At 43.6% G+C, this 12,669-nt stretch overlaps 1 protein-coding gene across 1 annotated transcript in view; it reads right to left on the reverse strand.

Moving 5' to 3' along the window:
• Window positions 1-12,669, reverse strand: part of znf106a (zinc finger protein 106a) — a 75,355-nt gene that overhangs the window by 44,066 nt on the left and 18,620 nt on the right. The window contains exons 2-4 of the mRNA XM_048599762.1: window positions 9,784-9,867; window positions 6,543-6,604; window positions 2,116-2,316 (exon numbers count right to left, since the gene is read on the reverse strand). Coding sequence (XP_048455719.1) covers window positions 2,116-2,316; window positions 6,543-6,604; window positions 9,784-9,837 — 317 coding nt within the window. The 5' untranslated portion in view covers window positions 9,838-9,867. The remainder of the gene's footprint in view (window positions 1-2,115; window positions 2,317-6,542; window positions 6,605-9,783; window positions 9,868-12,669) is intronic.

Raw genomic sequence — 12,669 nt, forward strand, 5'->3', positions numbered from 1 at the left:
TAGACAGCAGCTGTTCCCCTCAGTTGAAGGGTCAATTATGAGAGGGCACAGTTTTAGAGTAAGGGACAGGAGATTCAGAGTAGCCCAAATATCACAACATTCAAGGATATGGGATAAATGCAGGAAATTAGGATTAGTGCACTTTTAGTGGTAGTTATGTCTCAGGGCAGACTCGATGGCACAAAGGGCTGTATGAATCTATGACTTTCCACTTTGGTCCCTGATAAACTTGATCACCCAAAAGTCTGCTGCTCATATCCTCTCAGTAAATCCCACTCATCTGTCACCTCTGTGCTCAGTCTGGGAGTACTTCAATTGTAAAATCATCCTCACTGTCAAATCCCTTATCTCTCCTCATCTCTAACCTCCTACATGCTCCCTCTTGGATTCTCACATATCCTACATCTTCATTGTTCAACCATAGTGGGTTGCCTTCAGCTAACCATGTCTTAAAGCTCTGAAATTCCATCCTTCAGCCACTCCACTGTTCTCTCTGCCTTGAAAGTGATCCTTTTACTAAACTTTTGATAACCTGTATGGATACCTTGTGGCTCAGATGTATTATTAAACAAAATTTTACACTGTGAAGCACGTAGGACACATTTTATTACACTAACTGTGCTGCATAATTCTGTGTTGTTCCTGTTCTTAACCTAGTTTTTTTCTCTGCTTCAGATTTCCCTAAAACTGTAGATTACCTTCACAAACGAATAGCTAGACATATAACTCTACGCCCATTGAACTATAACAACAAAACCCTCTGCTGAATTCTTACAAGTGCACTGGCTTGCCTTGTGAACTCTCTGTCTGAATGATCAGACTCATGCTCCTAGGTAAGTCAAAGTAGCTTATATCAGCTGCATTAAATGATGTAAATTCCCTGATGGAATACAGACATGACATTCTTTGTAAAAACATATGTACCCCTCCTCCTCAAAGGACTGAATTTCAATAACAATATGAAATCACCAGCAATAGGCTTTCCTCATACAAGCTCCACATATTTATGCTTTACCCTGGTATCCCCCTTTAGCCTTTCATTAGATGAACGTGAATCTTGGTTTGCTGACAACAACAGCACGCTGTCTCATTTCAGTAGAGATGAAGCTTAGAAATGCCCCTCATCACTACTCTATAGGGTACTCTACCTATTTTAGGGAGAGGTGGTCTTGGCAAGCTGGGGGGGAGGGGCTAGTGAAAGGAGAAGTATGTGGGAATGTGGAGTCAAGGTTACAATCACATTAGCCACAATATTACTAAATGACAAATGTCTGAGGGGTCAAATGGTCTGATTCTGCTCCTTGATCAAAGCCCTAAAAACTTTTTTTTTGAGGAAGACTACCTACCATTGTCATCCAGAGTGAAATTTCTAATATTCAAGACATACTGAAATAAAATTCCCAAGGTTTCGGCCTCTGCCAGAAGCCTGAATTGATGAGCTGAATTTGGACTGTGCCCTCCGAGAATGTGCTATGACCAGGATCCAATTTCCCCAGTCTCAACAAGATTATGATGTCAGCAGGAGTGCTGCCGTTCTGTTTTGGTCTCTTGCTTCTAGTGATTGTTGCTTGTAACTTTTTGCTAAACAATTTAAAGAAAGCATACAGGAGACATTTCAAAAGCTTTCCTCGGGTCAAGTCGCAACGTTGAACCATCAGTGGGCCCAGCCATGACATTTAAAGCACTGTTTAAAAAGGAACACTCCCACTGGAGTGGAACAAGACTGAGCCAAAGCAAATGGCAGCACTGCTGAATGCATGCCCACAAGTCTTCACTTTAACTGGCAGCTTGTTACGTTAATTATATCTTCGTTATTGCTGCATTAATCATAACCATTGGCAAGTGAAGACAGTCTGCTACACGTCTGGTCCGACGAAGCCAGCCCCGAATTATTGCTGCATCAGTACATATGCAACAATGACAATGAAAGCAACATCAGATTATTTACCAAAACTGACTTAGTAACAGTCCTTAAAATAGTCTCAGGAATCCCAAAAGAGGTTGAACAGTCAGCCACTTCTTTCCCTGCAACTTAATACCAGTCATCAAGACCCCTTTCCAACTGACAATCCCACCCTCAGCTATTTACCCTTAGTTTTTTTTCAGCAGGCTTACCCTTTTTCTTCTTTTCGCTGCCGGATCAGTTGAACAAGCTCCTTATCGAAATATTCCTCATCTTTGCCATCATCTCTCTGGTTCTCTTCCCTCTCCTGGGCGTCCACTTTCTCTTTATGGAGCTGGCTGGAAATGTGCTTGGCGTAGGCCGAGAGGCCCACCACAGTTACCTTGCAGATTCGGCATTCGTGTTTGCAGTCCCTGTCGAAAGAGGGAGACGATGGAGACTGAACTGTACCAACAGGCATCGTGGAACAAGCTGGAGTCTTACAGCATGGGGTACAGGGGTGCAGGTTCTTGGGGGTGGGGGGAGAGAGGTGCAGGGGATCAGGGGGTTGGTTTCACCATCCCCCGGCTCCTTTAACTTAACATTTCTTTTCAACAGCGGCGGCAGGCCATGCCTCTGCTGCCTCCTCCTGCACCGAGGTCACTGCACTCCCCCGACTGAGAGCAGGAAGAGTGAAAGTCACCAGATCTTCAATCACGTGCTTGGGAGGCAGTCCTGGCAGATAACATCAGGTCAGCTGCTGAGAGGCAGCCCTAGCAACAGTTTCCTTATTTAATTGTGCCGCAGCTAATTCCAACCCCGGGGAGCTGCCACCAATGGTAGGCCTGTAACTACAGCCTGCCCCAGCTTAGCAGAGATGCCTGGAATCCTGAGAGGGCGTGCGTTATGACAGCTGCCAGGATGTGCTGTATGAAACACTGCTTTATTTGGAGACACCAAAGGCTTCATTTTCTTTTGCTGGTGCGACTTGACACCAAGCATGACAGTTGTTGTCCACATCTGCTACACCCTCTGTGTTTCCTTCCTTAGAACAGCACGCTTTTGCTGCCTTAGGGAGAAATTATATCCCTCCACCAAGGGCACTGTGCTTGGGGTTTGCGACCGCCAGGTCAGATGAGTAGGAAAATCTAAACACTTCCATATCACACAGCTAGTTTTATCGCCCTACTCCACAGTTTTTCCACCTGTCTCCTGCAGCCCGTATCCCATCATCTGTGCTATGCCTCTCCCTGCCTTACTTCTCCCTCCTGTGCCAGACCTAGAAAAAACCATCGGAAATAGGAAAGGAGTAGGGCATTCCACCCCTCGAGCCTCCTCCACCATTCAATGGGATCACAGCTGATCTGACAATCCTCAAGTCTGCTTTTCTGCATCTTACCCGTAACCCTTGATTCCTCTAATGATCAAGAATCTATCTCAGCCTTAAATCGACACAAGGACTCTGCCCCCACAGCTCTCTGTGGCAAGGAATTCCAAATATTCACAATCCTCTAAGGAAATAAATTCCTACTCATTGGAGTCTTAATATGGTGCTCCTTTATTCCTAGACTCTCCCTTGAGGGAAATATCCTCTCAGCATTTATACTTTCAAGTTCCTTAAGAATTCAAAGTGTAGAGTCCCAACCTGTTTAACCTTTGTTTAAAAGACAATCCCTCTATACTCTGAGATAGTAGGAACTGCCAATGCTGGAGAATCTGAGATAACAAGGTGTAGAGCTGGATGAACACAGCAGGCCAAGCAGCTTCAGAGGAGTAGGAAAGCTGACGTTTTGGGTCTGGACCCTTCTTCAGAAGAAGGGTCCAGTCCTGAAACGTCAGCTTTCCTGCTCCTCTGATGCTGCTTGGCCTGCTGTGTTCATCTAACTCTTTACCCTCTATACTATGGTTCATTCTTGTGAACCTTCTTTAAAATGCCTCTTTCTTTAAGTAAGGGAACCAAAACTGCTCACAGTGTTCCAGATGTGGTCTCACAAGCACCTTGTACATTTCCAGTGACTCCCCTACTCTTATATACTCCAACCCCCTTGAAAAAGAGCCAACAATTCATCAGCCTTCCTGATTACCTGCTGCCCCCGTGCTAGCTTTCCATGTTTCATCCACAAGTTCCCCCAAGTCCCTTTATGCTACAGCTTTCTGCAGTTTTTCTCCATTTGAATAATACTGTTCTTTTGTTTTGTCCTTCCAAAATGAACAATTTTACATTTTCCTACATGATACTTCATTCGCCAACTTTTTTCCCGCTCACTTGCTTAACCATTGCATGTTGGCAAGGCAAAACAGGGCAGGACTTATACAGTTAATGGTAGGGCACTGGGAAATTTTTCTGACTAAAGAAAGCTAGGGGTGGAGGTGTATAGTTCCTTGAAAGTGGAACTGCAGGTACACATGGTGGTGAAGAAAGCATTTTGGTACACCTTCATTGGTCAGAACATTGAGGTAAGAGTTGGGATGGCATGTTGCGGCTGTATAGGACATTGGTGAGGCCAACTCTAGTCGCTCATCTATAAGAAGGATGCTGTTAAACTTGAGAGGGTGCAGAAAAGATTTACAAGGATGTTGCTGGGACTGGAGGGCTTCAGTTATAGGGAGATGCTGAACAGCCTGGGGTTTTTCTCCATGGAGCATCGGAGGCTGAGGGATGATCTTATGGAGGTTTATAAAATCACGAGGGGTATGAATAAGGTGAATAGCCAAGGTCTTTTTCATAGGGTGGGAGAGTCCACAACTAGGGAACATAGGTTTAAGGTGAGAGGGGAAAGATGTTAAAAAGAACCTGAGAGGTAACTTTTTCACAGAGTGTGGTGTGTGTGTGGAATGAGCTGCCAGATAAAGTGGTGGAGGCTGGTACAATTACAACATTTAAAAAGCATCTGGATGGGTATATGAATAGGAAGGTTTTAGAGGAATATGGGCCAAATGCTGACAAATGGGACAAGGTCAGATTGGGATGCCTGGTCAGCGCGGGAGAGTTGGACCTAAGGGTCTGTTTCCATGCTGTATGACTATGAATATTTCTCTGTCAACTGTTTGTATCCATTTCGCAATCTGCCTTTCCGCCTATTTTTGTCTCATCTGCAAATTTGGCTGCAGTACATTCACTTCCTTCCTCTAAGTCGTTAATATATATTGTAAACAGTTGCGGTCCAAGCACTGACCCCTGTGGAACACCACTGGTTACAGGTAGGCAAACTGAAAAAGGACCCTTCATCTCCACTTTCAGTTTCCTGCTCATGAGCCAATTCTGCATCCATGGTGATATACTCCCTCCATAATTGTGAGATGTTCTCCTAGAAAAGCCAAGTTCATTATGGCAGCTCCCTTCACTGCTGAACTCGCCTTTAATTCCATTTCCATGAGCCCTTTGACTCCAGCTCCCTTCATACCCCAATAGGTATTATTCTAGCTTAGCATGCTATAGACCAGAAGGACCCAAGTTTAATTGCTGCTCTTTGTGGCACCATCTATTCTCAGTGAAGGCCCTCACAACTGACCCTTGGGTTAGGGAAAGAAAAATCACCAGGGCTCCTGCCCACTTATCATCTATGCTTGTACAAACAGCACATGATGACAGGGACCAGGTATGGCCCTGATGTCCCAGACAGTTGAATATCTTGGTAATATTCATTGTCTGGACTTCTTCATTATTGGTAACTTTGGGAAGAGAGCCAGAAAGCCATGGGAACATACCACAGTAAGTGGAGAGGAGGGGTAACACTGGCAAACCAAGTGACAAAAGGGTCTCACATATGTGCAGTCACCGCAGCTAATGGAACCATAGGATTTGTATCGAAGAACAACTATTAAAGCCCATGGTACCTATGCTAGAATTGCAATCATCACCAATCTGCTGCAGCTCAGTTGGTAGCACTCTCACTTGTAGAAAGATAGAGTTTGAGCCCCAATCCAGGAATTCAAGTCCATAAAATTAGCTGATACTTCAGTTCTTAATTAAGCCACTGTTGCATTCAAATGAGACATCTTGAGTTTACGGCCAAACTAAACTGAAGAGACAGGACTAAAGTTTTACTACCTGAAAATGCAGTGAAAGCAGCTTCAAAACAACATTCTAAAGGGAAGTAAACAAAAACTGAAATAAAGGATTGATAGAGGAATGGGATTAATGAAACTGAGATACCACTGGCCCTCTCAAATGATGAAATAGCTTCTGTATCAGCATCGAAGCATAGCAATAGACTGCTCTTCAGTATCTTGAACAATAGTGATCACTTGAGAAATAGATTATATAGCCCTTCTCTCATTCCTGCTCATCATCAATTCCATCTCCTTCTACTGCATTTGCCTGAGGCTGACTGAACAAGGCAAGGAAGCTAGGTCAAACATGGCATCTCCAACACTGATTTCCTCAAATAACATACTGTAGTCTCTGGAATGATAAGTCAAATCCTTCCAGCTCAGAGAGAGTGAGATAGCACTCAGCTATGGTTGAGGACACAATAGACACTGAGTACCTATTGAAGCATTCTAGTAATTCTCTGGTATCCTATACTGCTAAACACATCTCCCTCTGTTGCCTCAAAGTAACTTGCACTTCTTCTCCCATTTTCCACACTATCCAAGGCTTGACCTATTCTGTGGATCATAATGCAAAGGGGTTAACACAAAGAGCTGTAATTCTTACCTTCCTTTCAAATTCTCGAGCTCCCTGTGGTGCAGCATGCTCTTTATGTGTTCGTCCATCTCCTGTAAAAAAACACTTTCTGTTTCATTTCTACTGTCCTTTCACGATTTGTTAATCAATTATGAACCATGCCACTGTTGGAAGAAGTTGTTTTTGCATTTCTTTCGATTACCCAAGTGAAACTCTCTCACACTAGGATGCCCTGGCCTTGACTCTCGGGTAAGGTCACTACAATTGGGCACGTAACACCTTGGCTAGGATAGGAGGAAGGGAAAGATTTCAGCAATAACTTCTGGCCTTCTTCTCATTATCCACTACTACTCACTGGATAGTGCTGAGACAATTAGCTCTGAGACCCAAACTTCTGCACAGTCAATATCCTGATATTCAAGGTCTATGGTCCCAAATGAAGAATAGGCAGCTAGATGAAGCCTGTGCAATTCCCATCAACCTGTATTCAGCAATTTTGGGAGGGGAGATATAAAAGGAAAACATAGGAAGCAAGAGCACAAAGGACAAAAATAGTCTGCCCAATCAGGCTCACATCCACCATATTTTGCTTTTAATGTTAATTCTCATGATCAGAGTGTCGTCAACATCTATTGCCCATATCAAATTGCCATTCAGACGGTAGTGGTAAGCCCTCTTCCTGAAATACTGCAATCTAATTCTGAATATTTCCGGCAGCAATTGCTACTTGTGCACTGCTCATAGACCAGCATTTCAGTTGGCAATTTGGAAGCATGCTTCCCACATAACGGCAGGACATCACAAAACACACACACAGACACGCGCCAAACCTTTAAAGCTCTTCCACTTCAAAACCATACATTCCCCATCATTTAACTTTAATTTTGTGAATGATTTGAGCTTTTATCTTCACTTCTTTCTGATATTAATAAGTCAGAATTTCTGAGTTAAATTCCCCTTTCATTAATTTGACTCGAACATTTTAAATTTCAATAGCTGGTAACATGTTTTGGGAAAATTAGCTTCTCCGAGGAACAGATGTCTGTAACTGTGGCATTCTAGGCTTGGAGCTATTATGGCTGCCCGAACATTAATCCACTCAGTTTGGTTTAAGTATTTTCCAGACGTACGCTTTCTATATCATTTATTGTCTTCCATATCTCTTCTCTAAGATTACCTTTTCTTTCAGGTTTGCAAAAACAATCAAGCAACTCTATTCTCTACTCACAATCCAGACCCTAGACCAGAAATCAGCTCCATGGCTCTTCGCCAAATTCTCTCTCACACTTGAACAAGTCACAGGCTGATTAAAACAGGTTCCTCACAATTTCCTACGACTTGCATTGTACTGCTCTGACTTGCAATGCCAACTTCCCAATGCTCTTTGATTGATACTCTGTATTAGTTGGATATATTGGACGCTTTAAAGTTTGAAGTGCAAATTTTATTTTTGATGTACATTAAATCCCATCTGGCAGTATTCTGTCCATTTATGTACTTGGTCTAACTATTTGTGTCATTTCAGAGCTGCTTCCACTGACCCTCTGTTCGGACTATGTCCGAACTAAAACTAACTGAGGTAAACTAGCAGTTGTGATGGTTCTACTATTGACAAGCAGGAGTGCCTGGCAAAAGATGAACTTCAGGAGCAGCACCAGACATACCTAAAAATGAAGCTACCAAATAGGACTGCTTGCACTCCAAACAGCATAAGCAGCAAGTGACAGGCACAGCTAAGTCATGAATGGTGGTGGACAATTAAAACAACATATTGCAGGAGGCTCCACAAATATATCCATCCTCAATAATGGAAGGGCCCAGTGTAAAAGATAAGGCTGAAGTGCCAAACAGATGATTCGCCTCTGCCTCCTCCAATGGTCCCCAGCATTACAGATACCAGTCTTCAGCAAATTCAATTCACTCCATGTGATATCAAGGAACAGTTGGAGGCACTGGATATTGCAAAGGCTACAGGCCCTGACAACATTTTAGCAATAGTACTGAAGACTTGTGCTCTAGAAATTGCCGCTCCCCTAGCCAAGCTGTTCCAGTAAGTTATAACACTGGCATTTACCCAACAATGCGGAAAATTGCCCAGGTATTTCCTGTACACAAAAAGCTGGAAAAGTCCAACCAAGCCAGTCAGCACCTCATTAGCCTACTCCCGGAAAGTGTCACCCATGCTAGCAAGAAGCACCTGCTCAGCGACACCCAGTTTGGGTTCCACCAGGGCCACTCAGCTCCTGACCTCATTACAGCCTTGGCTCAAACACAGACAGAAGAGCTGAATTCCAGAGGTGAGGTGAGATTGACAGGCTGCATTTGACTGAGTGTGGCATCAAGGAGCTCTAACAAAACTGGGTATCAGGGGCAAACTCTCCACTGGTTGGAGTCGTACCTGGCACATAGGAAGACGGTTGTGGTTGTTGGGGGTTAATCATCTCAGCTGCTTCATCAATCCATCCCTCCATCATAAGGTCAGAAGTGGGCATGTTTGCCAATGATCGCACAATGTTCAGTACCATTCACGACTTCTCAGATACTGGACCATCTCCAATGAGACACAATCTAACCATTGCCCCTTGACATTCAATGGTGTTACCATCACTGAATGCCCCACTGTCAACATCCTAGGAGTTACCATTGACCAGAAATTCAACTGGTTTCATCATGTAAACATACAAGAGCAGGTCAGAAACTGGGAATAGTACAGCAAGTAACTCACCTCCTGACTCCCCAGACCCTGTCTATCATCTACAAGGCATAGGTCAGGAGTGTTATGGAATAATCCCCACTTGCCTGGATGGGTGCAGCTCCAAAATCAAGAAGCTTGACACCATCCAGGACAAAGTAGCCCTCTTGATCGGCTCTATATTCACAAACATCCACTCCCTCCGCCACTGACGCTCAGTAGCAGCAGTGTGTACTATCTACAAGATGCACTGCAGAAATCCACTCAAGATCCTTAGACAGCACCTTCCAAACCCACAACCACTTTCATCTAGGAATGACAAGGGCAGCAGATGCATGGGAACACCTGAACCTGCAAGTTCCCCTCCAAGCCAATCACTCCTGACTTGGAAATACATCACCGTTCCTTCAGTGTCACTGGGTCAAAATCCTGGAATTCTCTCCCCAAGGGTCAACTCACAGCACTTGACTGCAGCAATTCAAGGAGGCAGCACACTATCACGCTCAAGGACAACTAAGTGAGGTCAGCCAGAGATGCCCACGTACCACGTGTGAATAAAACAAAATGAATGGAACTTACCGTTTTTGAGTTGTAAGTGATGTGACACAAAATACACTTCCTCTCTTTTCCCATTGTGAAGAACTTGACAGCAGTCAGTTCAAACTGAAAAATACGGCAGAAATAAGTCAGAGGAAACAGAGGTTATGTTCACACTACTATTAGGATTAATTCCAACCACTTACTAAAGAATGAAGCATTATAATTTCTTGAGGAAAACAGTCAAATTTGGAAAAAGCCTTTCACTTTGAAAACTGTTCTGTTCATTCAGACATTTCATATAACTTTAAGGAGCTTGTTAGTTGATAATTGAGCCTCTCATTTTAAGGGTACTGCCTCTCTAAGGACAGAATGCATGTGGTGGTACATGCAGGATTAGTGTCATTAGTTCACTGAATGGAGATTGGTTTCATCATTCTCAGACTGTGTCACTGTTTAACTACATACTGGTATTATAAAAATGCATCCTGGATCTGACAGATCTGCTTGAAGAGCATGAAGATCTAGAACACACTGTCTGAAAGAAAAATTCAGATTCCAAAGCAACTTTCAAAAGGTAACTGGACATTGACTTACAAAGAAGTAAATTGCAGGGATCTGGGGAAAAGGGTGAAGTATGGGATTAAATTGAACAGCACTTTCAAAGAGAGTATATAGTTACGGCAAACCAAATGGTCTTTCTGTAATGCCCGCTCCAAAGACTTGTACACAGCTTACACTTCAGCATAGTACTGAGGGAGCGCTGCACTATCACAAGTGCAGTCTCACAGAGCAGACTTTAAACCAAGGTCTGCTTGCCCTCTCACATGGGCACAAAGGATTCCTTGGCACAATTCAAAAAGCAAGGCACCTCCACTGTATCATTGTCAATATTTATCCCTCAACTAGACATAAATCATGGATACACAATATTAGAGCACCCTCGCTGTTATCAAATTGCCTGTCATGTTTCCCTCTGTTACAATGGTGGGGACATTAGAAAAATACTGCATTGCCTGTTAAGGAGAACTGCATTGGCTCCTTGGACAGCAACTTCCAAACCAATGGCCTCTACCATCGAGAAGGACAAGAGCAGCACATACATGGAACACCATCATCTGCAGGTTCCTCTTCAAGCTACTCACCATCCTGACTTGGAACCAAATTGCTGTTCCTTCACTATCATGGAAGCAAAATCCTGTAACTCTCTCCTTAACATCATGGTGGTCTGTGTGCATCAAATGGAGTGTGGAGGTTGAAGAATGCAGCTCAACACCACCTTCTCAAGGGCAATAAATGCTGGCCAGCAAGCAGATCCCACATCCCCTGGATGAACAACTTTTAAAAAGTGCTTTAGGACATTGAGATCAGGACGGCGCAGATACAATGGACTCGATGATCTCTTCATGTACCACAGATTTCCTAGGATTCCATGACCATGAAGGGCTCTGCACAACTACATCAAAAGCTTGTGGGTTATCATTGAGCAGAAACAGAACCAGCCATATAAACAATGTGAGCACTCCTTGTGCTTGGCTTCCAGACAGGGCATTTTTGACAAATTTATTGAAAGACATGATTTACACTTAAAAGGAAGCCTCACTTGTAGCTTTCCCGTCAACACCTTTGTTACTTAATCAAAAAAAAAATAGTTATTCGAGTACGATCTGCCTTTCACAGTCCACGATGACTCTGGTTCATTAACACAAACCAATCCAAGTGTTTTTTTTTAAATGAAACCTTAAGCCATCACCGATGTTAAACCAGCTGGCCTTTAGCTGTTAGGAATGTTGTCACATCCTTTCTTGAACAAGAATGCCACATTTGTCGCCTTCCCATTCCCTTGGCATTTCCCCCATATCTGAGGAAGATTGGAAAATTATGGCAAGCCCTTCCACTATCACCACTCCCACTTCCTTTAGAAACCTGGGATGCAAGCCACCCAGACCAGCTGACTTACCCACTCTCAGCAAAGCCATGTCAAACATATCCAGCCTTTGCAGTACATCCTGCCTATCAATTTACCATCTATTAGCTCTACCATCTCCACTTCTACTAATAGCATCTTCTTCCTTAAAAAACAAACACCGGTAGAAAGTACTCATCAAGTATCCAGGTCTTGCCCTCTGCATCTAGACATAAATCTCCCCTCTGACCCATTGGATCTCTTACTGCCTGCTCGTGATGTACTTAAGATTTGGCAGCTTCCTTCCATTTATGCTGCCATTCTATTCTCAGACACTCTTCATCTAGTGCTAGAGGTGTCGGAAAGGAGGTGCTATTTAAGCAGAAACAGAGAGATACTACGCTACATTCTGTACACTATACCAACTGCAGCCACAGTATCACTAATTTAGCAAGTTCCTGTCCAGGGTAGCACCAAACCTCGAGTATTGACATGGTTGGACTCAGCCAGAGAAGTGGCGAGTATTTCATCATACCTGATGAGCCTTACAGTTGGCACACAGCTTTAGAAATGGAGTTAAGATATAGATCTGTAATGAATGAATGGCAAGGTGGAGTTGTTCAGTATTTGTGAGAGTGGAATGGCCTACTCCTGTATTTCTGCCCCAGCACAAGTTCCAGTCACCCATGAATCTAAAACCTGCACTGTGTCTCCTGCTCCACTTCAACCACAGAGCTAGCTTCTGCCCCAGAACCGGACCCAATCCCCTAGGAATCTGAACAGTTCCCTCATACATCAATTCCCCCCCCTTTATGTGACAGACCATTCCTGCTTCAAGGCATTTATCTCCCCTAACTAACATACAGCACCAATTCACTCTGCAATGTTTAACACTAAATTGCACAAACTATCTTTGCAGGATCCCAATCTCCTTCAGTACCACATAAATTATGAATGGTTATCATACTTTGTTCACCAAAGCTTTCAGACCAGTTCAGAGAAATTCCTAAAGCTGGCAGATT

The sequence above is a fragment of the Rhincodon typus genome, chromosome 8 (assembly GCF_021869965.1).
Source record: "Rhincodon typus isolate 14 chromosome 8, sRhiTyp1.1, whole genome shotgun sequence".
NCBI lineage: Eukaryota > Metazoa > Chordata > Chondrichthyes > Orectolobiformes > Rhincodontidae > Rhincodon > Rhincodon typus.